The sequence below is a fragment of the Thermothelomyces heterothallicus genome, assembly GCF_042370625.1.
Source record: "Thermothelomyces heterothallicus CBS 202.75 unplaced genomic scaffold P884_scaffold_9, whole genome shotgun sequence".
NCBI classification, from domain to species: Eukaryota; Fungi; Ascomycota; class Sordariomycetes; order Sordariales; family Chaetomiaceae; genus Thermothelomyces; species Thermothelomyces heterothallicus.
In genome coordinates, this window is record NW_027192570.1 from 242,307 (window position 1) to 268,833 (window position 26,527).

Sequence of the window (26,527 nt, forward strand, 5' to 3'; positions counted from 1 at the left end):
TTTTTCCTTCCTTTAGCCTCTCTGTTGCTCAGTATTCGGCCGCCCTCAATTGCACTTCGTACAGCACCCATAAAAGCCACCTTGGGAGTCATTTCCTTTTGCTCTTCGCTCCCTTGCCCTCCCATACCCCAACCTTGAATTGCCTTATCGGTGCGACCGCCGCTATCTGACCCACTCGGAGTTGTGGTGTCGGGTCCGTTCTCAGCCCTGGGCCCCCGACCACTACTCCGTACTCCGTACGTGTCGACGTCAACGCCGGATTGTCGCGGGTAGAGGCACACCAGAGCGGTTATAGACCACCCCAGCAATCATGCCAGACTCTATCAAGAACTCGCAACGACCCACACAGCAGCTGGGCACGTCGCCCGGCTCCTTTCGCGGTCGGTCCTACGATCGCGCCGAGTCCATCGCTCGCCTCGCTTCCCCGGTCGCCCTTGGGTCATCCCCCGGCTCGCGCCCACAACGCCCAGCTAGCGACGAGACCAGCCCCGGCGACTTGACCCCTCTTCCCGGTCCCGGCTCCCACGTCGCTGGCCCCGGGGTGTCAGCCCTCGCCGCTGCCTTGTCAAACTCCATTGGCACATCACCACCGCGGTTTGGCACGCCGCCCGTCCGGTCAGCTTCCCCCGCTCTGGCAGCCGTCAATGCTCCAGCCTCGAGGACCCCGACAAATTACGGTTCGTTTGATGGGAGGAGACAATGGAATGGCCCGTACGAGGACCCGGAGATCATCAAGAGGCACCTGGTCCAGCCAGGCGACGGGGCATCGGAAGGAGGGTCGAAGAGAACCAGCGATGGGTCCAAGGGAAAGAACCTTGCCGGTGTGTCGCATTCCGGCCTCGATGACGACGAGTTCTCAAGTCTGAAACTGCAAGGCGGCGACATCACGAGACCGATCTACAAGTGGACAGAAGAGGTGGTCCAGCGGAACAGGTTGCAGCGCAGCAAGAGCTTTAGCCATACGAGGCCGGAACCGGAAACCGAGGAGCTGGATATCAACAACATCAAGGTCCCAGGAGGCTTCCGCCGCAATTTCATCCGCAGGGCCGCCAGGGATCCGGACGAGGCTGAGCATGGTTCGGGAAGTAGCCGCCCCCAGAACCCTCCACAGCTATTCACGAACAGCTTCCTCGAGTTCTTGAGCCTGTACGGCCATTTTGCCGGCGAAGAGCTTGAGGAAGACGACGAGGTCCTGAACCCCGGCGAGTATTTCACGTCTGGAAGCGAGAGTGATAGCTTCGACGAAGGGTCGGATGAGGAGCCCATGGAAGAAAGCGCGCTGCTGACGCCGTCGCGGCGCAAGAGGAGGAGGAAACACCGTGGGGGCAGTGGCCAGAACAGCCCCATGAACGCGGCCTTGCTCTTGCTCAAGTCCTTTGTCGGAACCGGCGTCTTGTTCCTGCCCCGCGCATACCTCAACGGCGGCATGCTGTTTAGCAACCTGGTGCTGCTCTTCGTGGCGGCGCTGAGTTACTACTGCTTCGTCCTGCTCGTCACGACGAGACTAAAGATCGAGGGCTCGTTCGGCGACATCGGCGGCATCCTGTACGGCAAGTGGATGAGGAACCTGATTCTGGGGTCCATCGTCATCAGCCAGCTCGGCTTCGTGGCCGCCTACATCGTCTTCACCTCGGAGAACCTGCGGGCCTTTATCCTCGCAGTGACCGATTGCAAGACGCTGGTTCCCATCACCTGGCTCATCATCATGCAGATGGTGGTGTTCTTGCCCTTCTCGCTCCTCCGCGACATCGGAAAGCTGGGCTTCACCGCCCTGGTCGCCGACGCCTTCATCGTCATCGGCCTCGCCTATCTGTTTTACTACGACGTCCTCACGCTCAACACGCAGGGGCTCGCGGACATCATCCTGTTCAACCAGAAGGATTGGACCCTCTTCATCGGCACGGCCATCTTCACCTTTGAGGGCATCGGCCTGATCATTCCGATCCAAGAGTCGATGCGGCAGCCGCAAAAGTTCCCCAAGGTCATGTTCGCCGTCATGGTCATCATCACGACGCTCTTCACCGTCATGGGCGCCGTCTCGTACGCGGCTTACGGCTCCAAGACTGAGACTGTCGTGCTGCTCAACCTGCCCCAGGACGACAAGCTCGTCAACGGCGTCCAGTTCCTCTACTCGCTCGCCATCCTGCTGTCGACCCCGCTGCAGATCTTCCCGGCCATCCGCATCACGGAGAACGCTCTCTTCACCAAGAGCGGCAAGTATAACCCCTACATCAAGTGGCAGAAGAACGTCTTCCGCTTCTTTGTGGTGGCGCTGTGTGCGCTGATCGCCTGGGGCGGCGCGGATAACCTGGACAAGTTTGTGGCGCTCGTCGGCAACTTTGCCTGCATCCCGCTGGTGTACATCTATCCGGTGAGTTAGCATACTTCTCTGCTGCTGCACATCTCTTCTTCAAGAAGATGCTTCCTGCCGGGGGTGGGCCCGTACTGACCTGTGTTGTCGATACAGCCGATGCTGCACTACAAGGCGGTGGCCAAGACGGCTCTCCGACGGTGGTCCGACATCCTCCTGTGCATCTTTGGCTTCGTCGCCATGGCATACACCACCAGCTTGACGGTAATGAGCTGGGCAAGCGACTCGGGCGGCGGTGGGCTGCCCAGCCACTGTGACACCAGGGGATTGTGAAGGGGATGATGCGCGGTGGTGGTAGGACACTGCGCACACACCCACATGGTTGGGTTCCCTACTTTCTCTTTTTTTTTTTTCTTCTTTCTCTTCCCCCCCTTCTCTTTCTCCTTGTGTGTTATTACGACTAAGAGAGAGGGAGTCATTTTGAGCATGGCACTTACTGGCGTTCGTTGCATTGGCAGTTGTGGTCTTGAGGCTAGCCTTGGCTGGTGGACTTACTTGTCAGGGACGAGATTTTCTTTTCCTTTGTAGATGTGATGGCTAGAGTGACATGGCTATGATGGACAGGGACTGAGCGGTAGAGCGAGGACACAGACAGACAGACAGACAGACAGACGGACGGACGGACCAGATCGACGAGAGCAGACGAGGCACTTGCCAGGGATGGCAGCGGTAGATTCACAGACAAGAAATACAGTGGGGGAGCGGGGCGTCATTGTTATGTCGCCTATCTCCTGACAAGGCATGCTAGCTCCGCCTGGTACAGTTGCTTGCCGCTCAGGCGATGAGCCAGGTGACGAAGACATACCCGCGCCGGCCCGCAGCGGCAATCCATATAGAATGATTACAGCACCAACTCCCGGCTCCTCTCTTCCTCTGTCCACGCCCTTTGCTTTCTGTAGCGTACTGGGTGGGTGCGGGGATACTCAATGCGGGAAGCTCCCGTGCAAGAGCTGGAGGTTGAAAACTTTTGGCGTACATGAGGAGTCCGCTTATTGAACGTTTTTTATGTTTACTTTTCTTGCTGTGAGTGCTTGGCTCTAGCCGAGTCCTTGTCGCTGTTCTTTTCGTTATCTCTTCTCCTTTCGTTCACATAGCATTGTCAGTGCATATATTTTTCTTTTATTTTTCTACTCTATTGCTTAAACTCTAATGCTTCGTTGCTCTGTCATTCCAAACTCACATGGTCGCTAGGTAACTGCGTACCTCAGTTAGGGGCTGTTCCCCCCCCATTCAATCAATCCATCGCCACTGCTAATGCCGTGCACGGACCACTTCAGCTTCTCAACCTCTGCTCTGGGGCCTTGCAGCGCATCTGTGAACTTTCTCAACGCATCCTAGTCCCGCCTTGTATCGCTTTGCCTATCGGCCTTGCCCAACCGTGCTCAGTCTTTTGCATCGCGTGTTCTCAATTTGCTACCTCTTTACATACATTCCCAGGTATTAATATTTTGGATAACTTTTTTTTCTTTCTTGGTCACAAGTGGTCACCATGAACGCTCCGGATAGGTGGGTCACTTTTCTGTTTCTGTTTCCTGTCTCTCCTGGTGTTCCCTAGGCTAGTCAATCGCGAATGTGAAGGAGACTGAATGATTGGGAAAGAGGGGGTTGGTTTATGAAGGTGGTCCGGTATCCAAAGTTCATAGAAACCTCGGCATTGCCGAATTCTCTGTGACAGACGTCCGGCATGCTTTCAAGTGAGAGGAGGTGGACGAGGATGAAGGAAGAGACTTGGGTTTGTTCGGCCATCGTTCTGTGGGATTTTCCCGGGCAGAGCACAAGATGCCCAGAAGTTTGCATCTTTCAAAACGCGAGTCAACCCCGGGGGCACGAGATGCGGCTCATGCTGCTCATGCTGGCCGGGTTGTTGCCTCGTGGTTGTTCTTGCAAGCCGCCATCCCCGGAATGCCCACCAAAGGTTGGCCGGCAACTGATGGGTTCCCTTTCCTACTTCTCGTCAAACTTGGGCTTCCGACCTTTTCTTTGGCAAACACCGAGAAGATTTACAGCCCTGAACTACTGCCCTCCACTACAAGAAGAGAACTGGACACATCATCAAAATGGCTTCCGTCAACTTTCGACACGAGGATAACGTCCAGCATGGGTTGGATTCTTCACTGCAGCATGTTTCATGCAACAAGGCTAGATTCTGACTGGGAATCCGTCGCAGATTCGAGCTGTTCGTCCTCCAGGAAGGCGAAAAGAAAATCACCGAGAAGGTAGTGACTGGTAGGTTTTAGCACCCGTTCGGTTCCTAGCATTGCCGTCGCCATCTGACCGTGTGCGCTAGGAATGTCCAACTGCTCCGACTTCATCTTGCTCAAGGAGGACCATACCCTGGGCAACCTGCTCAGCGCCTACCTCAAGATGGCACCCCACGTCATGATGGCGGGCTACAAGAGTAAGTCACTATTTCTCGGAAGCTTTCCTATCCAAGAAGAAAGGAAGAAGGAAAACACATTATTCTCCCTGCTGACCACGGACAACCCAACCCAGTCGGCCACCCCAACGTGCCCGAGGTCCTCATACGCGTACAGACGGATGGCACCATCACGCCTCGTGAGGCCCTCGTGACCGTGTGCAAGCAGCTGGTCGCCATGTACGGCCAGCTCGGTCGCGAGTTCCAGAAGGAACTTGCGCTCCGCCAGTACGCAGACCAGGGCGAGAACGGCGCTGGCGGCGGCCCTTCGTTCGGCGGGCCCTCAGGTGTCGGAGGCGCGGGTCAGAATGGGTTCTAGTTAAGATGAGTAGAAGGAGAAAGGGAGAAAAAGGGGGGGGGGGGGGGAAGTGGGGGCCGGGGCGGGGAAAGACGCATAACGGTCTGATTCCTTCTTTTTCGTCTCTACGGAAAATCTTGGAAGATCTCGCCTGTGGGAGGCGTTTGGGAAACGGCGTTGGGTGGTTTCTGGGGCGTTCTCGGGATAGCTACCTTTTTTTGCTTTCTGGGACGGGATTTCTTCAAAATGCCTGCTCAGCAACTGCTGTTTTACACTTGCAGAGCCATGTTTCCCGGGGCATAATGGTGTGGTAGGATTTCTTGCTCGGATGGCTGTGAGCGCGTGTCCTGCCCGGACGGACTGCTGCATGGGAGGCTTTACAGGCGCACTTTCATAGGCGATAGCGAGGATGGTGGGAAGGGAAGAGGAACTTCATCCAGCGCTTTCGCACACACCTTAGTTCATGGAGGTAAATTGATATCGTACCTCATCTCGGTGACCCAGGCTGACGTGGGTTTCGGGTATGTTTTCTTCCCAATTAAACCGGATTCGATCGGCTACGTCCGTGGTTAACCCCCCCCTCTCTAGCTCTTAGGTGGTCTCATCAATTTCAGACCCATACACCCACCCATCCGTACATCCATCCCTCCCTCCTCATGACGCGGCTATACCCGTCGGCCCTTCACCTCCTGGGATCAACTACCGTCCCGTAAGCTTCCTCACATTTCTCCCTTCTGCCCTTCACGTTATTTTAACTCACCATGCAAATGTTGTTCCCGTTCAGCAAGATCTTTTTCAGCTTCGTGTGGTTGCCCGAGTAGTCACTGGTGAAAGTTAGCAGCCCGGCCGGGAAGCGAAAAGAAAGCCAAAGCGTCGAGAGGTTGTTTTCGGGGCAACTTACAACTCGGTGACGTCTTCCAGGACCATGTCTGATGAGGCGTCAGAAGGTCTGCATGGGTTCCGAGGGCGTACTCAAGAAAGGGAGGAGGGGTTAAACATACTGACGTAGTCGTCAAAGCCTACCAGTGTGCCGGCAAACTCTAAAAGCGGACGGAAAGGTCAGCATGGTCTCTCGGGGCCGTTCCGAGGGGCGGTTCCGAGGGGCACGCCTGGGCTCGCTCACCTTTGTCACCCTTCATGATGACCCAGATGCGGGACCCGACGCATTTGTCGATGAGTTCTGGCTAGCGTATTAGCTGCTGAAAAATGCGTCTCAGCAGAGTAAATTTCTTGAGACCCATTGCCACAAACCTAGAGGGAGCAGCTGAGAAGCCATGGTTGTCGGATGGGCGTTGCGTTCCTGTTCAGCGGCTCCTGGTGAATTTCACGGGCCTGTTCCGGAGCTCTGGCTGAGCAGTACTCCGTAAGCTGCAAGTGCGTCCAGTGGGGGGGGGGGAGAGGTCTCCAATGTTTCGCGGGCACAGATGGTGTAGGAAAGATATCGTAATTACCATACACGCCGATACGTGGCGCTTGCTAACCTCTGCGAATGTCGCGATATGTGCATACCATAGCTGGGCAATTACAGTACAATACTAGCATATTCGTACAAGTCCTCTTTTGCCGTTACGCAGCCACAAGCAGGAACAACCTGAGGCACGTTTCTGCACCAAGTGGGCCAACGCGACAAGGTAAGTGCCATCTCGCGCCCGTAAACGCGTCTGCCTGCGCTCTGCAGCTCGTTGCCTCCCAATCCGGTTGGGCTCTCGGTTGAATACCTTGTTTTCCGCGCCATGACATTGCGCAGTCATGGCGCCGCCCGCTCGTTCAGCAGTGTGACTGTTCGGTCATCGTTTTACAGGATCAGGCTTGGGTGTTGGCGCTCTCGCCGTCGATATTTGTCCTCGATATCACGAAACCTGCTGCAAGTGTCCCTCCGACCCGACCATGGGTACCTCGTCATAGTGTAACTTCCACTCGTTGCTAACACACCCTGTACAGGCACCGTTCATTTGTGAAGATGGCTTCTCGGAAGGCTGTGCACCAGGTGTGGCACGTCAGCCGTGGCATTGTTTTCTCTGGTGGCAGCGATGTGGTGTACCCCCGCTTGCATTCGCTGAGGTATTGCAGTGCTACGGCAGCTGTTGCCTCGGAGGGAGACCCGGTTTCTGTGCCATCTGCACCCGCCATGGCAGACATGACCGGAGGACCCTCTACTAGCCAAGGACCCGAGGACTTGCTGAGCGATGCGGTAACCACATCATTATCGACGACGACGACGACGACAACAACCACCCGTACCATCACTACTTCTGCCGCCACCGCCAACGTCACAGCAACGGCGGACGGAGCGGCGGTCGTGAAGGACCAAAGTGTAGTGACCGATACGGTGGAGAAGCCCAAGCCCAAGCCCAAGCATTCTTCCACTCCAGACGCGGTGCCTTTCACCCCCCTGGATTTCAAGATACCCGAGAAAGCCTTTCAGGCGGCAAGACGGGCCCCCAAAGGAAGTCCTGAGTCGTTTTGGAACTACAGCCTCTACCGGGGCCCAGGCGCCGACGGCTCGCGTGATGTTAAAGTCAAGATCCACTACTGCACCAGCATGCTGACCACCGAGCGGGTCGTCAAGCAGTATTTTATGAATGAGAAGGTCGTCGGCTTCGACCTCGAATGGATGAGCAACGCGCAGAGGTCTTCAGGCCCCCGGAAGAACGTCTCCCTCATCCAGCTCGCCTCTCCTAGTCGCATTGGACTCTTCCACATCGCCTCTTACCCTTCCAAGGATAAACTGGTCGCTCCGGCCTTAAAGAAGTTGATGGAGGATCCCTCTATTACCAAAGTGGGCGTCTGGATTAAGGGAGACTGCACGCGTCTAGCCGACTACCTGGGTATCAAGACCCAGGGTCAGTTCGAGCTTAGCCACCTTTACAAGCTGGTCAAGTATTCCGCCAGTGGTGACTATGACTCCATCAATAAGAAGTTGGTTTCTCTGGCCACCCAAGTCAAGGAGTACCTTGGGCTGCCCGTTTTCAAGGGTGACGACGTCCGTACAAGCAACTGGACCAGACGTCTGAACATGGATCAAATCATGTGTAAGCCGCCTCTCCGTGATTTATCGGCTCGGGTGGTCGCTAACATTCGGCAGACTCGTCGTCTGATGCCTACGCGGCCGTTCAGCTCTTCGCCGTTCTCAACTATCAACGGCAGAAGCTCGACCCTGTTCCCGATCTCCCACATCATGCCGAACTCAACCTTCCTATCCCGGTGGCCAGGCCGGTCGCCCCTGCAGTGATCCAAGAGGAGGATGGCGGCGACCCTAATTCGATCAGCGAGCAAGATGCCGCTCGAAGGCAAGATGTGGCCAAGACGCAAGACGCCAATGGTGATACAGGTGGGTGCAACCCCGTTCTTCAGAATCAGCCTGCAGTCGGCGCCTGCGCCGGCGAACACCTCGAGAACATGCGCCTCGCCGAGCCACCCGGCAACGGCCTTGCGTCAAGAGAAGAGCCCAGCAGATGGAAGACCCCTGTTACTCAATCGAAAATGGATGCTGAACAAGGAGCTCCGCTCAATTTTCCGCCACTAGCCATCTTGAACCAGCAAGACGACCAGTCGAAACAAGCCACCACGAGCTAAGCCCACGAGCCGGCGTCAACCCGACGGCCGAGCATATACCGGCAACATTACTGAGGGCATTCGAGTCTTCCCGCTCCAACACGCGCGATACCCACCAAACAATAAAAGGCCCGGGTGTTGTAGTCGATAAGAACAAGCTCTCAGTCGGCCTTGCCCCTTTTTTTCGCAGCCTCCGAGACTCAGTCGATGGATGCCTAACGAGGCTCTAAGTCTACCGACCTTAGCACACAACACAGACGGTCACTCATACCGCCGCTCAGCAGTAGCTCCAGTCCTCCGTGTCTCTCCTCTTACTCACGTTGCGCGTCCTCAGCCCGACGGCCCAGCTTGCACACCAGTTCCAAAGACCACCACGCCCTCGTCCCCTACCAGCTTAGTTTGCCTCCGCAACGTGGGGCGAAGTCTCAACGAGACAGTAGTATTTCCGAAGGTAACCTCCTGCACATGTCGCGTCTCAGCCTGTGTCTTATATCAAGACGCCGCGACGTAACATGTGTCTCGAAACGAAGCTAGGAGATGAGGGATCTCGCGGATATCAGACTGGGGAAGAAGATTTGCTTGGGAGATGCTTCGGGCTCGGTTTTGACACTGCAAAGCAACGTTAAACTACGTTTCGGCTGGGGGATAACCAAGGGATGATTGCCTGGCATCCCGAACCACACCATTACCGGCGTAGGGTTTGGGGAAAGAGACCTGGGAAAGAAAGCTTTGCAGCCAGCCTTCTCCGGCCCCCCGGGAGGACAGAAGGAGGACAGTCTTGTAGTTGTGATAAACTGTGGGGAGCACATTCCTGATTCAACCATACGTGCAATGTCACGGAGGTACGATTCGACGGCAACATCAGAAGGTCGAGGACGAAATAACGGCTTCGGCGAGCCTGACAGTGCTCTCTCTCTCTCTCTCTCTCTCTTACTGGCCGTACGTAGCAAGGACAGCCTGAGTGTAGCCATTCACTCCTACATACTGTCTGGCCGGGTATAAATAAACAATATATAAACCTCCCCCCTTTCTCCTCTAATCCATCTACGGACGCCCTCCGGACCCCGCTTCCACACCCCCAACCCCCCTGCATTCTAGTCTACTGGGCGACCAAATGCTTGCCCGAGTTCACCTGCACCCTCTTGTCCTCCCCGGCACTGAAGATGCCCAGGGACGCGTCCCAGACCACAGCAAACACCTTGCAGCCCTCCCCAGCGACTGGCTTCTTCCTTCCGCTCCGCTTGACGCTCTCGCGCTCGATGACGTAGACGGGCTCGCTGACGCTGCCCATGCCGCCCTCGTCCTTGGTGGCGGGCCGGACGCTGCGCAGGTCCCAGATGCGGCAGGTGCCGTCGTGGGCGCCCGACACGAGCGAGTAGTCGTTCTGCGACGACGGGCAGAGCGAGACGACCTTGTTGGTGTGCCCGCGCAGCGTCATGACGGACGTCGTCGACGTGCTGACGCGCGGGTCCACGAGCGTGACGTGCCGCGCCGCGGTGCCGGCGGCGAGCAAGGGGGAGGCGGAGCCGGCGCGGGAGAGGGTGCAGAGGGAGAGTAGCGGGTGGGTGGTGGCGAGGGTGCTGACGACGTTGCTGGTCGTCAGGTCGATGGTGCGCACGGTGTGGTCCTGCGAGACCGAGTAGGCGACGGTGCGGTCGCGCGGGTCGAAGACGGCGGCGCTGGCCGGGGCCGAGTGGATCTGCATCAGGGACAGCGGCCCGCGCTGGGCGGCGCTGACGGAGCTGGTGACCTTGCGGCGCTTGGAGGCGTGCGCGCCCGGGAGGAGCGAGGCGTCGGCTTCCGGGGCGGAGGCCTTGGATGCGCTCCAGAACCCGATCGAACCGTCGGCCGAGGCGGTCAGGATGCGCTTGGACGCCCCGTCGACCTCGAGGGAGTCGACGGAGCCCTTGTGGCCGTAGAGCTCGAGCGTCGGCTTGAGCTCGCCCGAGAACTGGTCCGTCTCGGTGTACTTCCATACCCGCACCGTCCGGTCCATGCCGGCGGAGGCGAGCTGGGAATCGGTGAGGAACCTGGCTGCTTTTATGCTGGCCGTGTGCCCGCCGTGGCTGCCGGGCGGGGAGGTGGCGACCACCTGCCCGGAGGCGTTCCATATCCTCAGCAAGCCATCGTACGAGGCCGAGAGGATCCGGTCTTGACCGCGCTGGAAGCCGTCGCCGGACCAGCGGCCGGATGGCGAGGACTCGGAGAGCACGTCGACGGCGCTGACCCAGTCGTCGTGTTCAAAGCTCGCTTCGTAAACGGGCGGTATTAGGCTGCGAACATATTGTAGTGTGAGGTTGGTTTCGAGCGAGAGGCCGTTGCTGGTGAGATAGTCTTCGAGACTGGTGCGCAAGAAGCTCCCGTTGACGAGGAAGTCGAAGGGGATTGAGCCCGTGTCGAGCATCGACTCGGAGTTGAGAATCCGGGACAAACCATAGCGGCGAATATCGGCGGGTACGAGGAGCTGCCGCTTGCTCTCGGGAAGCTGGAGATCGGCTTCGGTGGTCGTGAAGGTCACCTTGACCTGCGCTCCAGGAGCGTCCGCCATTGGCTCGTCCATTGAGCTGTTTGGTTGTGTATGTCTTGTGCCGGTGAATTACTGGATGTCGAGATATGTGACTGAGATCCGTCCGAGAGACCGGCGAAGAAGACTACCTCGAGTTTGACGTGTAATTTGTTGCTGTCCTCGGGCTTGCTCTGATCTTCTCTGATATTTTTTTGGTCCTTGCAGCAAAAAGTCCAGACCCGATAAGGTACCCCACGATCTTATCTTATCGCTCTGGACCACTGGACCCTGGTCAGAGGGGCATGCGCTTGACAGTACCCACGGTAACTTGTTGTGTTACATTACGTACCATACAAACAGCCTCAGTTGGCGGCAATACTCGGGCGCCTCACTTTCGACGAATCTTCGTTGCTACCCTATGATAAATAATAACAAGGTAAAAAATGTGACTCGCTCACAGTGGAACACCTCTTGCCTACACTAGGAGTCGAACCTAGGATCTTTTGGTTACGAGCCAAACGCTTTACCACTAAGCCATGTAGGCTGCTGTTGCTTACATAATACAAAGTTCCCGTGAATTCTTTGAGAAACCGGAAGCCGCTCCGGTAAGATACGCGTTACCCAGGGTCGGGTATCTCGTAACTACTGTATGACCCGGAATTGTTCGTAGGTAAGAAGATCGCGTCAAGCCTCGCCGAGCGCGTCTCGAAGTGCGATTCATGTAACGACACCAGACATCAGCATCCGCCCAACCGTAACAATGGTGACTTTGAACGACATTGCGGGCTTAGGCCTGCTCCAAAATCCTTCGTAGGCATTAATGCGCCTCTTGAGCAGCAGAGAAGTCACTAATTCTACTCAAATGCAGCGAAGCAGCGACGACTGCTCTTGAGCGGAGCGAATCAAACTACAAGTCCCTCGATAACTTTTCCCTGCCAAAAGACCGCCAATACCAACAGCAGTTTGCCGACATTTACTTTCTCCGTCTTGCGAAAATCAAGCCCGCCGTCGAGGAGGTAGCCAGCGCAGCATGGGAGGGAACCGAGCTCGGCGGCGAGACTGCGACAAAGGTGGATCGAGTGCTGGATGTGCGGCAGGGCCAGTTGTGCTGGGTTGCCGGTACGATCTACATGGACATGCCACTTAAACCCAGCGTCCTGGAGGATGTTGCCAAAGACGTAAGCGCCATAGTTGCGGCTGGAGGGTCCGAGGAACCGGGGTGTTGTCTGACGAGAAGCAGCGCTGGATCTCGGCCCCTACGACGGCAGACCACTACTATTCCGAAGCGGGCGGCGAGTCCATCATGCTCGAGGATGACTCAGGCCGCATCCGCCTTGTTGGGGACGTGCTCAAGAGCTACTTCCTCGTCACGGGCTGCATCATCGCTGTGATGGGCACCGAGAATGTTAACGGCGAGTTCGAAGTCATCGATCTGAAGTTCGCCGACCTTCCCCCACAGCCCGACCGCTGGGCTCTCTCCAAACCCGCTGGGAGCGCCAGCAGAAAGACCAAGGCCAAAGACGAAGACGTCGAGATGGCCGACTCCCAACCCTCCAAAAAGATCGCCATCGTCTCGGGTCTCGAATTCTCCGGCACCGACACCTCCTACGCAATGGAACTTGACCTCCTCCTCGAGTTCCTCCTCGGCGAGGCCCTCGACCCGGCCGCCCAGTCCGAGCTCGCCCACATCTCCCGGCTCATCATCGCCGGCAACTCGATTGCGAAGCCCTCCGAACACGACGCGGCCGACAAAGACAAGAAGGGTCACAAGAAGTACGGCTACGACGCCTCCTCCTACAACCCCGTCCCCTCCCAGCTCCTCGACACCTTCCTCTCCACGCTCCTCCCCACCATCCCCGTCACCCTGCTCCCGGGCGCGCACGACCCAGCCAACGCGAGCTACCCGCAGCAGCCGATCCACTCGGCCATGCTCCCCACCGCGCGCACCTACACCTCTCCGCCGGGGCAGTCGAAAGAGGAGCAACCCGGCTGGCTCGACCCGGTCACCAACCCCTGGGAGGGCGAGATCGAGGGGTGGCGGGTGCTGGGCACGAGCGGGCAGAACCTCGACGACATCTGCAAGTACGTCGACAACAGCGACCGGCTGGGCATGATGGAGGCCATGTGCCGGTGGCGGTGCAGCGCCCCGACGGCACCGGACACGCTGTGTACGCATAGTTTCTCTCTCTCTCTCTCTCTCTCTCTCTCTCTCTCTACCAAGCACGTGCGTGCGCTAACAGGTCGACAACAGGGGCCTACCCCTTCCAAGAGGACGAGCCCTTCGTCATGAAGGAGTGTCCACACCTCTACTTTGTGGGCTGCCAGCCCGAGTTCGGCACCAAGGTCATCGAGGGCCCTCAGGGGCAGATGGTCCGGCTGGTCTTGGTACCCTCATTCGCGGCCACGAAAGAGATAGTGCTGATAGACACGGAGACGCTCGACGTGTCAAAGGTGAAAATCACGATTTGATCTTGTGGCTAGCTAAGAATGCAGGCGCGAAATTGATTTGCAGGGGCTCCGCCACCAACCACCCGAAGCAAGAGTGTCGCCTTGCTAAATGCCACCGATATATGTCCTCCCAAGCAAGATTACCGCGAATGTGTGTCCATGATATCTCGTCGAATATCTCCCGTGCCCAATTATCGCCCCCCCTCAACACCTTCGACGGCAGAATGCTACCGCGAATGCCAGAATGCGTCTCTCCGGTGAACCTCACCATCGGCGGCCGCGACCGCACACGTCTCCGATCGACTCCCGGATTCCAGCGACCTCTTTCTGGTCTTGTCGTCCGTCTCCACCAGTGACTCAGCAAGCCACCGAAGCAACTCCCTTTCCTAGGGACGATAAACCCGCAGCTCATCGCCCACCCGATCAATCGAAATGATCAACGACTTCATCGGCTTGGCAACCCTCCCAGCAGCATGGTCGTCGTCCTCACTATCATCATCATCATCATCATCATCATCATCATCATCACTACTCTCGCCCCTCGCCTCGTCATACGCATCCGCCTTGAACCACCTCGCCTCCTGTCTCTCCCGCTCCTCTCTGCGCCTCTGCTCCGCGGTTGCATGGTCCTCCTAGATCCCGCGCAACGCCAGGTCCGGCTTCAGACACGCATCTTCCAGGTGTCGGCGCAGGCCCGCCAATGTATTCCCCGCCTCTTCGCCCTTCCGCCGGCGCTGCTCCTGCATCAGCACGTCACTCGCCCAGAGCTGGCCGAGAGGCCCGGGCTCTTGCCTGAGGGCCTCCAGACGGCGGGGCAGGCACCGTAGGTCAATGGTGGTCTCTAGATGGAGTCTCCTGGATTGTCGGCGGGCCCCGGCGGCGGATGAGGAGCCGTCTAAGTTGTCATCATCCATGTCATCATCACTGGAGGAGGACTCATCTCCGGTCTCGGCTCCGACCGAGCGGCCATTCTTGATGTCCGAGTTGACGTGCACGTTGATGCGAAGGAAGTCGGTGTTGAGGCGCTGCAGGGCTTTCAAGACAGGAGAGCCCCTGTTGAAGAAGCTCACCGTGCTGAGGAAACGTCCCTCGTGGCTGACGACGTCTTGATTGTCCGGACCGGAGGAGCGCGCCGTGCGGTGACTAGACTGTAGCAGCGGCGAGATGGTGATGGTCAGGATGTGCAGGTGGATAGGGCTGCAGACCGGACGGGGAGGGGACGGAAGCGACTCTGCGGTCGCAGGCGCTAAGGTCTCGAGAGCGGCGCTCATGAGCTTTTCGTATGATTTCTCCGTGCGATTTGGCTCCAGCTCGATGGCCATGTGCCGGATAAGGTGACCGTACCTGGCGAGGTTGATGCTGGGGCCGTTCTGTTCCCGCTGGCTCCGGCCAGCAATCCGCTGACTTCGGCGCCCGCCATTTGAACACATTACAACTTCGGGGTCTCGTAAAAGATAGAAGAATGTGTTTTCTGAGTAGAGTACCCGCGTTCCTTCCAAAGCAGTGCGGCGACACACGGCCAGGATCTTGGTGTCTATAGTGCTTGCCTGAATGTCCTCGCCCTGGCGGCCACGACGAGTCGAGCGGCGAGCCGGCTCGGTCCATAGATGCCGGACATGTATGGGTTTCGGCGAGACCAGCAAGTGGCGATATATCTTGTCCCGAATCTCCGTCGCCAGAGAGAAGAAGTGGGTCACCGACGCGATGCTCTGCACCAGCTCCGTGGTTTCGGCTGCGTCTGCCTCCGGTGCGCTTGGCTCATCTGGTGCCGCTCGAGCATGGGGTTGCGGTGTCTGGTTGGCTGCGGGTACTGCTGTCACGGGCGCGTGTCTCGGTCGTTTCTGTGGTCGGCCGTCCGAGCGTGTTTGGTTTCCAAGCGCGAGTTGCCGCAGCTCCCGGCGCCTCTCAGCGGGCGATGCCACGACTAGAACATCCTCGTCCCAGTTGCCGAGAAAGGACGTTGTACGATCGGAGTGACGGCTCACCCTCAGGTCAATGAGTGGTGTCGGACGAGGGCGACGCTCCTGAATGCTTCGAGGTGGCTGGACGACAATGACTTCCTCCACTTTGTCGTCCAAGTCGGGCGCTATACGCTTCCGTCCCCTGGATGAGAGATGGATGGACGACGGAGGCGTATATAACACTGGCTTGGTGGCCCTTGCCCCAGCTGTATAAGCATGACTAGCCTGGCTGGGCTGCTGCCTCTGCGTTGTCAACTGTTCATCGCTGTCCGAGATGATTATTGGGTTGTTTCTGCTGGATTTTGAGCGTCTCGGCCGATTCAGGTTGGCGAAATGATCATCACCAACACGTCCATCCTGGTCAGCGAGCCATCGTGAAACTTTTGTGAAGCTGTTGGGGCGTTTAACCTGTTGCGTCTGGAACGCCTCGGGCCCAATGCGACCAAAGGCGGCTGCTTCGATTTCGGCCAGAGTGGGAAGTTTGCCGTTGCCCAAGGAAGCAAGAAATGGGTTCGTGTGAGTGGCCATTTCGAGCAGCTAATGTGACAAGAAGAGTGTTACTGCAGAATAGCTTCATATGCCACTCGTACCACAAAACTGTAAGTTTGCTAGGTCATTGCGTCGGCTGCGGTGATGTTACAGCTGCTCTTTAGAGGAAAAAAAAATGGAAAGCTCTGTCTGGGATGGAGAAGTGTGTCAAAGGCATTTCCAGAACTGAACATGTCATGCATGGCCCATCTGCATGGCCAATGGCTGCTCACGACGGCAAGGGGAGTCAAGGGAAGACAGATGTCTGCTTACCTTCTGGAAAGGCCTATGTGTGGAAGGAATAATGTGGTTTATTGCATGGAAATAGGAACTCGGGGTGCGGGATCCAGGCAGCTCGCCCGGAACGGTGCTGAAAATGATGGGGAAACGAGCAGAAGATGAGCTTTACCTGTGTACCATTGGACGACTTTTGTGAAATGGATATGAAGATTAAGGGACTAAGCCAAGTTGCCTTAGTCTAATGGAAGAATTGACCTCGTGGTGCGTTCTAGGAAAGTGCGGGAGAGGGCTCTCTGCTGGCTTTACCGACACCTGAGCTGCAAACTCGAGATTTTTGAGATGGTGAGAGTTCCTAGGAGATGACAGCTTGGAAGTCTGGAGCAATTTTTGAATGACTGAGAATGGGGAAAGGGTAGTAGGGGGGGATGTTCCGCCTAAGGACTCGTTCACTCTTTGTGAAGTTCGTAAGCAACTGGGAGCAGAAAACCATGAACCCACACTTTGATACAGAGACCTCATTTTCACGGCATGTCCTACGTGTAAATTTCTTTCCAGTGTCGGGCAATTGGAAGCCTGGATTTTTTTGGGGAAACCTGAACATTGGGCAGTATATGAGTTGGTTTCCTCCTGCTCTTTCCTGCGGCTGCGTGTTGACTTTTGGCACGGGTGTGTGTGCCTTCCGGGTTTCAGACCGAAGAGCTGCCGTTGCAACGGGAACTTGCAAGACCCCAATCACTGGACCGACTTCTTTTTAAGTACTATGGTAGCTTCAAGCCGCCTATGGCTTAACTTCGTTCGTGGCCGCCTATGTCGAGCGCTCCTGTTGGCGCTGCGGCACCTCTTTGTTGAAAAGAGGGATCGCTTAGTTCCAGGTGCCTACTTTAGTCATCTCAACTATTCTTTATCCCGCATCCCATCATCTGGCTCAGAACGTATCTTTCTTACTGACTGAACCTGGAACAACATCACCAATCATTCGAAAGCTAGTGTACTTCAGCCACGGTTCAGAGCCCGCTACAATCAACGATATCTCCTCCAGTCTAAGGGTACTGAGCCAATGCCGAGGTATGTACAGAGAGTCATGAGTGAGAAAGAGCTGACTTCCTAGCCTAACGCTGACCGCCTTGACAACCTCGCTCTGCTCTCACTCTGCCTGGGTGGCTTGATGCCCGTGTGTGCCTCCCGCCATGTGCGGCAAGGGCTTTTTTGGCCATGGCACGTATCGGAAGGATATCAGTAGACGATGTCATCGTGCCTGAGGATTGCACAACTATTGCGAACCATGCCCCTGCGGTCCGATCCCAGAGCTCATTATCACTTAGTGTAGCGGGACGTGCCAGTTGACGTGGTCTAGACTTTCTCGCATCCATGTCCCGAGGCCACGTGCTCACGACGGAAGACGAAATGGAAGACAACGAGAGCTATCATCCGACAAACCTTGCCGGCCCAGTATCGGACGCGCGAACGAACCAGGAGGGCTTCCAAACCTCCTCCACAAATTCGACGAGTCCCAAACGTTGTAAGTCCGGTGTAGAGCAAGGGGTACGAATCCCGGTGTACCAATGGATATCTCCGGTTCTCGGCGGAGGGGATGTGCCGCGTTTATCATCGGCCTACGGACCCACCAAGGAGTCGTCACGCCCAACATGTTGCATGGGGACAGCGGACTGACCTTCCAGATGAAGCGCGACAAGATTGCATGGAAGTGTTCTCCGCCGGATCCCAATGCAAGGATACGAAGCCGGTGCTGCCCTCCAGCTGCCGCGTTGAGTGCGGAAGTCCGGGTTTCTTTCAAGTAATAGTCGGCATCAGCGGACCAACGCTCGAGTTTGCATGGTGTAATTTTTGGGTAACGGGCCTAACGTTTGTGGAAGGCGCCTAGAGGATCATCAGGTACGAATCCCGGGCCCATGTGGACGAAAGCCGGCAGCAGGCGGCAGGCAGCGGTAATAGCACTGATACAGAGGTGGCAATTGCAGGTCTAACGGCCCACCGGTTCCTGATCGCCCTTTCTCTTCGGCATTGAAATAATCCAGGCACGGCGTCAACGGAGATTCGAAGGGTGTTCTAGGCATTTCGCGGCTTACACAAGGTCTTGGCAAGCAATCGTCAACCGCCCATTGTTCTCATCAACACCTTCATACCTGTCACCAGTTACTAGTCCAGTTATCACCAGCAAAAAATGGGCTCCTGCTCCCCAGAGCCGCCCAAGCCATGGGTCGAGACGCCGCTCATCTTCTCCCCGACCCTATCACGCGCGGCAGGGTGCAACATCTTTCTCAAGCTCGAAAATGTCCAGCCCTCCGGCTCTTTCAAATCTCGGTACGTTTGGTTATCAGTCAGGCTGGATGCCTAGCAGTGCTTACTCTTCGCAGCGGCATCGGCAACATGATGCTTACCGCCCTTGCCAACACCAACCCTGATGAACGAGTCCACTTCTACTGTTCCTCAGGCGGCAATGCCGGCCTCGCCTGCGCCACCACAGCCATTGCACTCCGTAAGTCACGACAAACTCTGTTCCGCCGCTAGACTTTTCTCTCCTGGCCATCCCACAGCCCATCATGCCCTCACTGCCTTCTCTCCCCTCTCTCTCTTCAATCCCAAGATAGAAAACCTTTCACAATCCTAGGCCGTTCACAAGAGAAAGAAGCACGCCCTTCAGCACTAACATTGGCCCCCTCTCCCCCCCCCTTTTTTTTTCCAGGTCGCCCCGCAACGATTGTGGTCCCAACCTCGACCTCGGCCTTCATGGTTAGCAAGCTGCGCGAGTTGGGCGCCGAGGTGTTCCAGATGGGCGCCAGCTGGGCCGAAGCGGATGCTTTCCTCCGGGAGACATGCCTCGCACCGGAGGATGGCGTCAACAAGGTCTACGTGCCTCCCTTCGACCACCCGGACGTGTGGGCGGGCGCGGCGACGCTCGTTGACGAGATCGCGCTCGAGATGGGCGCGGTCGGTGGCCGGTACGCCGATAGGGGCGGACTGCACGCCATCGTCTGCAACGTAGGCGGCGGTGGGCTGCTGAACGGGGTCATGGAGGGGCTGGAGCGGAACGCCAAGAGGCTCTCGGCCGGCCGCGGTGCTGGCGTGAAGACACCACAGGTGCTGGCTGTCGAGACGGTAGGTGCCGAGAGCCTCTACGCCAGCGTGCAGGCCGGTGAGCTGGTGACGCTGCCCGCCATCACGTCGATCGCGACTAGCCTGGGTGCGAGGAGGGTAAGCGAAAAGACGTGGGAGTGGGCGAAGAAGGGCGGGAAGGACGGAAGCCTGATCTGCTCGACGGTGACGGACAAAGAGGCGGCGATGGCGTGCGTGCGGTTCCTGGACGACGCGAGGATACTGATCGAGGTTGCGTGCGGTGCGACGATCGCGACGGCATACAACGGGGACTTGAGGCGGTATTTGGGTAAGGACCTCACGGATGAGGAGTGGGCGGCGAGAAATGTGGTGTTGGTCGTCTGCGGCGGGTCGAATACCAGCTTGGAGATCCTCGAAAAGTACAAAGCGACGTACGGGGCCGAGTGACAACAAGGGGGGCTTCGTTTCTTTTTGTTTTTCCTTTTTTTTTTTTCCTCATGAAAGGCGGGCGTGTGACGGGGTTAGATTCATCAATGGAATACGGTTCATCGATTCGAGTCCTGACTATGGTCTCGGGAATAGACGAGCTCTGCGTATCCCTGCGGCGCCTCGGCTGCTAGCCTGCCCAAGTCCCGGAGCACAAGCTTCACCTCGCCAAAGTAGTCCACGGCCCCTTCTTGCTCAAAGCCGAGGCGCTCGAAGAGCGCGATGCTCGTCTTGTTGTTCTGGTTGATCTTGGCCTTGAGCAGCTTCAGCCGCGGCGGCGACGTCATGTCCTTGTCCTCGGCATACTCCCTCATGATGCCGTCCAGGTGCCGATGGACGTAGTACAGGAATGCCTGCACCACGGCGCGGCCGAGCCCCTTGCCGCGGTGCTGCCGGTCCGCGATCATGATGTCGACCTCACCCACGCAAAACTCGGGAACCGCGCCAGGCACCGCCGCGATGCTGCCCTCGTCCTCGTACGGATAGAGAAAGAGGTTGACGTCGCCTACCATCCTCTCGGGCGCGTCGGGTCCCCCGGCCTGGACGGTCCCGCCCTCCCCGCCCTCGACGGCCGCGAGAGGTTGGCAGACGATAAACGTCAGCTTGTCGTGGGAGGCCCGCCACGACTCCTGGTTCTCGTACTCCTCCTCGAGGGTGAGGGGTTCGGAAGCCGTGGCTTCCTGGATGGCCTGTTGTTGGAGTGTCAGTCTCGTGGGCAGAGGGTGTGTCCCCTCCCCCCCCGCGGGGAGCGTTCCTGGGGAAACGACAAGACAAGAGACAAGACAAGAGGGCGCGTACCGGATCCTCCATCCAGGCGTGGTAGGTGAGGACATGGCGGCGGTCGTAGGGCACCAGAAGCGCCCTTGCTGTCGAGACAGCTGCATTGGGAGAGAGATCTCAGTAAGTTTTGAGCTCAGCGAGTTTGGAGAGGGCTGAACATGCCAGTAAACTCATTTAATCTCATTTTCGATGTTTGCTTCGTGACCTGTGTACGGACGTACACTGCAACTGAAGGGCTCTCGTTGTGCTGAAAAGTCCCCATTTTCGAGGAGTTTTCGGCTGGGCGGAAGAATATCATATTCCCGGGGTTATGCTGCAATCGAGTACCGCGCCCTCTAACCAACCCTTGGTTCCAATCCAGTTGTCCAGTATTCTACACTATAGGTACAGGGCATCTCAAGCCTCTTAAGAGAGATCTTTCACGTGTACAGCACGTCTCCTAGTCGTACATTCGTTTCTCACAGGTCCAAAGCTCCGCGTCCCTGCACTCATGCTCCTAGAGGGCAGAGGGCAGAGGCATGCTGTTCATGGCTCCAAAGTGCCATAAGCAGGCGGCGGAGGCTGGTTCTTAGCCGTCTTCTTGTTCTTGCCAGATCCGCCAAATTTCACATCCGTGTCCTCGATCAGGGGAGGGAAAAGGCCATCGGCGCGGCCGCTTCCCGTCGGCGCCATGGGGACGCCGTATTTCGAATCACAGCGCAGGACGGCATGAGAGAAGGTTCGGGCGTCGTGACCCACGCCAAGGATGTCGAGCAGTCGCCACGCCTTGTCGGGAAGGAACGGTTGCAAGAGAATGCCCGAGATTCGCAGGCCCTCGGCGGCCAGGAACAGCACCTTCTCGGCAGCCGCCCTGTCTGCCGGGCTCTCTGACGTTACCAGGGACCAGGGTTGTGTTTGTGTCAAGAATTGGTTCAACTGCAGCCAGGTTAGCGTCTGACGATATCGGCCGGGGCTGAGGGGCCAGCGTTCAACTCACCGACGCGCCCATTTCCAGGACCTTGCGGATGGCACCCACAGGGTTGTGATCTTCCATCCTCTGTGCGACACTAGGCGCAAGATCCACCAAGGCGTCTTCCAAACTAGTAACGGCCGGCTGCAACGACTCGGGAATTTCGGGGCGTGATGCCATCTTGGTTTCGTCGAAGTTGTTCTTGACGATTTCGCTAAGATTCCACGCCTTCGACCTCGTGACCCGTCCGAGTAAGTTGCCGAATCCGGACTGGAGATACTTCTTATACTTGACAACGAGGGTGTCGTTGCTATAGTCGGCGTCATCTGATATGCCGCCTTCGGACAACAGATAGAATCGTGCCGTGTCGACGCCCCACCGGTTGATGGCGTATAGAGGGTTGACAACGTTTCCGATCGACTTGGACATCTTCTTCCTGTTCAAGGTCCAGTGCGAATGTACGAGCACCTTCCTGGGCAGGGGAAGGTCGAGGGCCATGAGCAGCGCGGGCCAGTAGACGCAATGGAACCGGAGGATGTCCTTCCCGATGATGTGGAGGTCGGCGGGCCAGCCACCCTTGTGCGCCTCGCCGGGGATCCAACTGGGATAGCCAGCAGCGGTGAGGTAGTTGATCAGGGCGTCAACCCATACGTAGATCGTCTGAGTCGGGTCGTCGGGAGTCCGGATGCCCCAGGTAAGGCGCTGGACGGGTCGCGAGATGGAGAGGTCCTCGAGATGGTTCTTGACCCAGTCGACGACCTCGTTCATTCGGTAGGCCGGCTCGATCCACCCGGGATTCTTCTCGTAGAAGTCCAGCAGCCTGTCCCTGAGCTCCGTCATGCGGAAACAGTAATTCTTCTCCTCGACCCACTCCACCTTGTTCTTGGTCTCGGCCGACGCCATGTAGACGGCACCCGTGAAAGGGTCCTGGTGCTTGACGACCTGCGACTCCGGGTAGAAGCACTCGTCGCTCACGCTGTACCAGCCCTCATGCTTCGCCTCGTAGACGAGCCCCCGCTCGCGGAGCAGGAACCAGAAGTGCTCGACGGCCTGGACGTGGTCGCGGTCGGTCGTGCGGATGAAGCGGTCGTAATCGACACGCGACAGCTGCGCCAGCTCCTCGAACTTCTTGGCGTTCTCATCGCAGAACTGCTTGGGGTCGACATCGGCCCGGGCGGCGGCCTGCTGCACCTTCATGCCGTGCTCGTCGGTGCCGGTGCACAGGAAAGTCTTGTTTCCGCGCAGCACATGCCACCGCTTGAACACGTCGGCCAGCACCATCGAGTACATGTGCCCGATATGCGGCGCTACGGAGAAAGGCGGGGTTCCGTCAGCGACACGGCGGCTCCGGGAGCGGACCAGGCCACCACGTACCGGCATTGACGTAGAAGATGGGGGTTGTGACATAGTATGGCTTATCAGCTGCTGCCGGAGGCGCTCCTGTCGAGAAACGGCGGGACGTGACGGCGAGTTTGCTTTGGCGTGAATGGCTCGTCCAGCTGTTTAGCCGCGTCAATGCCGGCTGCCATCGCAGCAGCCGGCGAGCACACGCTGCCCTCGCGATCTCGATTGCCATTGACGCGGCAGTCCTCTGCTGGAGGTTGCACCTGGAGCGATTGGGAGCTTGCAATTGATCGGTGCAGATGCGGCACTAGATAAAATTTGGTGGGTCCGAGCTAGGTACAGTACAGTACATACATACATACTGCGTACAGTACTCTACTATAGGGCGGTAATAAGACCCCGACGCGAAGCGAAAACCAGTGGATTTCCGTAGTAGGTAGTCCTGTACACTACAAATGGCCCACCCTGAAACGACCTGACACCGCGTGCTTCATAGTTACTGTGTACATAGTAGGCGGTCGGTACTGCATGTATGTACCACATGTAGTGTAGGTATGAACTGCACTTCGTATAGTCCGTAAGATACATACAGTTCCTGGTAAGGCCGGTAAGGGGGTTCGGGCTTTGTCAGTTGCGACCAAGCTCTTGCCGAACGAACATAACAAAGCACTACGTCTCGCTCTACGCGGTATGCAAAGTTGTTGGCATGACTATAGATCCAATTTACTTACTCCACCAGAGACATAGACCGCTGACGACCTGGAAGCTGAAAGCTGCTCTTGAAGGACCTTTAACGTTGTCAAACTTCTCTACTTCGATAGCACTACATTCATCAAAAGAGCATCAACCTAGTAGGCGACGACAGCCTGGATTGCTTTGAGGTGCCGAGGACAAGGGCAAGACTGAGAAAAATTTTGAATCAAGACTATATACAACTTGCTTTTCGACCTAATACATTATTATTGATCCTACACCGCTATACTAATAAGCATACCGGAGCCTCTCTAGTTATATACAAAGGAAACCGTACCTAATAGGCCGGATAAAAACCTCTATCCCTCCTTTAACGCCCGATCCGGAATACTAATGTACTATAAAGAAAAGGAGAAGTAGCTAGGACAGCCCTATAGAGGCCTTCCCTCCCGATCTAGCCTCCTCGCGAGGCGGTATTCCGGGAGCCTCCCTAGGTCTATTAGCTACTATAGAACCCTCCTTGCCAAACGATAATTATAGGTCCCTATGCCCTGTAAAACGAGGTCTAGGTCCCTTTATGACTATATTTCCTAGGATTCCTACATTTAGCTTCTTAGTAGGTTCGGGTACTAGATAACTAGGTGCTCTATAGTCTCCCTCCCTTGGCTATAGGTATAGTAAGGGGTACTAACCCCTAGGACTTAAACCCTAAAAAGGAAGTTATAGAGGCTAATAGCCCCTATATAGGCCTATACTAGTAGGGAGCTCTAGGCCTTTGTTAGGCCCTAGTACCTTTATAGGCCTTCCCCTGTAAAAACTAGGCATAGGGGGTCCTTGTCCGATACGTGCTATATCTTCCTACCAGCTTAGTTAGCCCTCTAACGGTTGCTCTAACTAGCTATTACGGCTAGTTCTATAGCCTATAGCCTTCTTTATAGGGTCTATAGGGGGGGTTAACCCCCTCTATAGCCCTCCTAAACCTACTACCAGACTATCAACCTTACTACCTCTAGGGCTATAGGCTTTAGCTCTTAGCCCCTTACCCTAGTCCTTCTCTTCTAGAACCTCTAGCTAAGCCTATTATAGGCTGTAACGAACCTAACTCAGACTTCTTCTAAAAGGGTTCAGACGAAGGTAAGTGATACGGTCAAGTATATAGGTCGTCTAAGGGATTTGGTAAAGCCAAAGGGTTTATAACAACAGAGTTATCTCTCATAGTAGTATAATGCTATTATAAGTACTATGATTATAAGTTACTATCACTAGTGAACTCTAGAGTCCACTAGAACAAGTAACTATCTATATATATATATAACCTTCCTAGATTACCTTGATTAGTCCTTGGTTAGTGATCCTAGTAAGCCGCTTATCGCGATCAGTGACTTTACACTAATCTTGGTGATCGTAAGCCAGCGTACGGTAGGGCTCGTAGTGCTTCCTATGTTATAATTGGTTCCTTCCGTCCTTTCGGCTTGATTGGCCTATCCGTGCCGGTAGCCTAGGCGGTATCTGTATACATATTTCCATAACACGATGCCCTCCCTCCGAGGCTTTCGACCCGAAAGCCTTCTTAGGCCGTTTTAAATAGCGCTAATACCCCCTTGTGACTTGCTCCTGTGAGTTCCCCCCCCCCTTGCTCCCTTCTGCCGTTTACTATAGCTAACCGTATAAAGAAACGCCATTATAATATAACGTGTGAATGTCGTATCTTAGTTACTACAATTGAGCGAGACGGTTCTAAAACTATACTATATTCTAACTATTGGTACGTAACGCCTAAGAAGTGTTATATTATATTAGGGAATTCTAAGAGGTATTTAAATTATATATGTAAAGGAAAGTCTTATAATAGGCTAAACGTAGTAGATTCCTATAAGTAATTTCTATTTATCTTCTTATTTCCGTTCTAACTTGTCGTAGTATTACGTAACTAGCGTAAGCAAGACAAGCTAGAGGAGGAAATTTTAGTGGTAGAGGATCTACTTTAATAAACTTTAAGCTACCTTATATATTTATATTATTAAAAACAAATGTTATGTAACTAGAGTAATAAGTTTGTTTGTCAAGGTATATAGGGTTTAGATAAGGAAGACAGGGTAGTAGCCCTAATGCTAGAAGAATAGGATTTGATAGGTTAGGTATAGGCGTTAGGCGCCTTTGGCATGATTGACTAGGAAGTAGTTAGCTTATCCCTAGGGTCGGCTCCTACTGGTACTTTTTCCTTCTTAGACGTTAGTTAGGTTCCTAAGTCGGCCCCTATAGTTAGTTAGGGTTCCTCTAGTAGAACTATTCTAGTTTCTTAGGGTAGTTTAGGTTCTTAACTAGTTCTTATAAGTTATCTTCTAGTCTAAAATCAAGCTATTTAACTAGATACTATAGTTCCCTATTAATGATACGTAAATCTAGGATTTCTTTGACGTCCTATTCTTCTTCTTTGTCCTTTACTTTAATGTTTATAGCGATCTTAGTGTTTTTTGGTACTAGTTTGAGAAGTAAAATATAAAAAATATCTATCTATAGTTATATAGATGACGGTAACGATAGTCGGTAGTTAGATATTGAAATTCGTTTTTTAATAATAAAGGGTCTGACCTTCTTAAAGTCTAGCTTTGTACTTGGTCGTTTGGTTTATAGATTTCGTATAATTAGATAGACTTTATCTCCCCTCTCTAGGTAAGGTCCCTTGAGCCTGTATTTGTTATAATAGTTCTTTATTCTAGTTCTAACAAACTCGAGTTCCTTTTTAAGCTTCTCGTATAGTATATATATCTATTCTACTTTAACTATTACTCTTGGTATTATAACCTCTAGTCCTTACCTAAGGTCTACTTTATATCTATAGTTTATAAAGAATAGTATAACTTTAGTCGTTTCTAT

The 26,527-nt window shown here is 55.4% G+C and overlaps 11 protein-coding genes and 1 non-coding gene across 12 annotated transcripts; 6 read left to right on the forward strand and 6 right to left on the reverse strand.

Annotated features, from left to right (window-relative positions):
- Window positions 1–310: 310 nt before the first annotated feature.
- On the forward strand, window positions 311–2,644 carry P884DRAFT_199290 (transmembrane amino acid transporter protein-domain-containing protein; the record flags this gene model as incomplete). The annotated part of the gene is made up of 2 exons (XM_069438221.1): window positions 311–2,371; window positions 2,468–2,644. 2 exons carry the CDS (start codon window positions 311–313, stop codon window positions 2,642–2,644), a joined length of 2,238 nt encoding a protein of 745 aa, XP_069298087.1.
- Window positions 2,645–3,718: 1,074 nt separating this feature from the next.
- On the forward strand, window positions 3,719–5,141 carry P884DRAFT_258694 (DNA-directed RNA polymerase). Its single transcript, XM_069441266.1, has 4 exons — window positions 3,719–3,877; window positions 4,539–4,597; window positions 4,659–4,769; window positions 4,865–5,141. The coding sequence occupies exons 1-4, from the start codon at window positions 3,861–3,863 to the stop codon at window positions 5,104–5,106; spliced, it is 429 nt and encodes a 142-aa protein (XP_069298088.1). The 5' UTR covers window positions 3,719–3,860; the 3' UTR covers window positions 5,107–5,141.
- Window positions 5,142–5,539: 398 nt separating this feature from the next.
- On the reverse strand, window positions 5,540–6,361 carry P884DRAFT_329185 (uncharacterized protein; the record flags this gene model as incomplete). The annotated part of the gene is made up of 6 exons (XM_069445625.1): window positions 5,540–5,784; window positions 5,846–5,909; window positions 5,987–6,014; window positions 6,087–6,125; window positions 6,209–6,265; window positions 6,337–6,361. 6 exons carry the CDS (start codon window positions 6,359–6,361, stop codon window positions 5,740–5,742), a joined length of 258 nt encoding a protein of 85 aa, XP_069298089.1. The 3' UTR covers window positions 5,540–5,739.
- Window positions 6,362–7,045: 684 nt separating this feature from the next.
- Window positions 7,046–8,661, forward strand: P884DRAFT_198979 (ribonuclease H-like domain-containing protein; the record flags this gene model as incomplete). The annotated part of the gene is made up of 2 exons (XM_069438200.1): window positions 7,046–8,117; window positions 8,171–8,661. The coding sequence occupies 2 exons, from the start codon at window positions 7,046–7,048 to the stop codon at window positions 8,659–8,661; spliced, it is 1,563 nt and encodes a 520-aa protein (XP_069298090.1).
- Window positions 8,662–9,722: 1,061 nt separating this feature from the next.
- On the reverse strand, window positions 9,723–11,095 carry P884DRAFT_258700 (WD40-repeat-containing domain protein). Its single transcript, XM_069441267.1, has one exon. It carries the CDS (start codon window positions 11,042–11,044, stop codon window positions 9,740–9,742), a length of 1,305 nt encoding a protein of 434 aa, XP_069298091.1. The 5' UTR covers window positions 11,045–11,095; the 3' UTR covers window positions 9,723–9,739.
- A 523-nt stretch (window positions 11,096–11,618) lies between these two features.
- P884DRAFT_t77 lies at window positions 11,619–11,690 on the reverse strand. The gene has a single exon. It is a non-coding gene; the product is annotated as a tRNA-Thr (tRNA).
- Window positions 11,691–11,906: 216 nt separating this feature from the next.
- On the forward strand, window positions 11,907–13,615 carry P884DRAFT_198800 (DNA polymerase alpha/epsilon subunit B-domain-containing protein; the record flags this gene model as incomplete). The annotated part of the gene is made up of 4 exons (XM_069438178.1): window positions 11,907–11,956; window positions 12,015–12,324; window positions 12,387–13,314; window positions 13,398–13,615. The coding sequence occupies 4 exons, from the start codon at window positions 11,907–11,909 to the stop codon at window positions 13,613–13,615; spliced, it is 1,506 nt and encodes a 501-aa protein (XP_069298092.1).
- Window positions 13,616–14,226: 611 nt separating this feature from the next.
- P884DRAFT_277060 (uncharacterized protein) lies at window positions 14,227–16,083 on the reverse strand (the record flags this gene model as incomplete). The annotated part of the gene is made up of 1 exon (XM_069443034.1): window positions 14,227–16,083. One exon carries the CDS (start codon window positions 16,081–16,083, stop codon window positions 14,227–14,229), a length of 1,857 nt encoding a protein of 618 aa, XP_069298093.1.
- A 1,500-nt stretch (window positions 16,084–17,583) lies between these two features.
- On the forward strand, window positions 17,584–18,309 carry P884DRAFT_128863 (uncharacterized protein). The gene is made up of 3 exons (XM_069437192.1): window positions 17,584–17,616; window positions 17,678–18,216; window positions 18,303–18,309. The coding sequence occupies exon 2, from the start codon at window positions 17,692–17,694 to the stop codon at window positions 17,992–17,994; it is 303 nt and encodes a 100-aa protein (XP_069298094.1). The 5' UTR covers window positions 17,584–17,616; window positions 17,678–17,691; the 3' UTR covers window positions 17,995–18,216; window positions 18,303–18,309.
- A 196-nt stretch (window positions 18,310–18,505) lies between these two features.
- Window positions 18,506–19,845, forward strand: P884DRAFT_198839 (tryptophan synthase beta subunit-like PLP-dependent enzyme; the record flags this gene model as incomplete). Its single annotated transcript, XM_069438183.1, has 3 exons — window positions 18,506–18,645; window positions 18,699–18,820; window positions 19,028–19,845. The coding sequence occupies 3 exons, from the start codon at window positions 18,506–18,508 to the stop codon at window positions 19,843–19,845; spliced, it is 1,080 nt and encodes a 359-aa protein (XP_069298095.1).
- Window positions 19,846–19,894: 49 nt separating this feature from the next.
- Window positions 19,895–21,185, reverse strand: P884DRAFT_128850 (GNAT domain-containing protein). The gene is made up of 3 exons (XM_069437191.1): window positions 20,827–21,185; window positions 20,683–20,762; window positions 19,895–20,573 (listed from the first exon to the last, which is right to left on the reverse strand). The coding sequence occupies exons 1-3, from the start codon at window positions 20,960–20,962 to the stop codon at window positions 19,944–19,946; spliced, it is 846 nt and encodes a 281-aa protein (XP_069298096.1). The 5' UTR covers window positions 20,963–21,185; the 3' UTR covers window positions 19,895–19,943.
- A 4-nt stretch (window positions 21,186–21,189) lies between these two features.
- P884DRAFT_299183 (tRNA synthetases class I (M)-domain-containing protein) lies at window positions 21,190–23,189 on the reverse strand (the record flags this gene model as incomplete). The annotated part of the gene is made up of 3 exons (XM_069444673.1): window positions 21,190–21,579; window positions 21,641–22,920; window positions 22,988–23,189. 3 exons carry the CDS (start codon window positions 23,187–23,189, stop codon window positions 21,190–21,192), a joined length of 1,872 nt encoding a protein of 623 aa, XP_069298097.1.
- Between the last annotated feature and the right edge of the window lie 3,338 nt (window positions 23,190–26,527).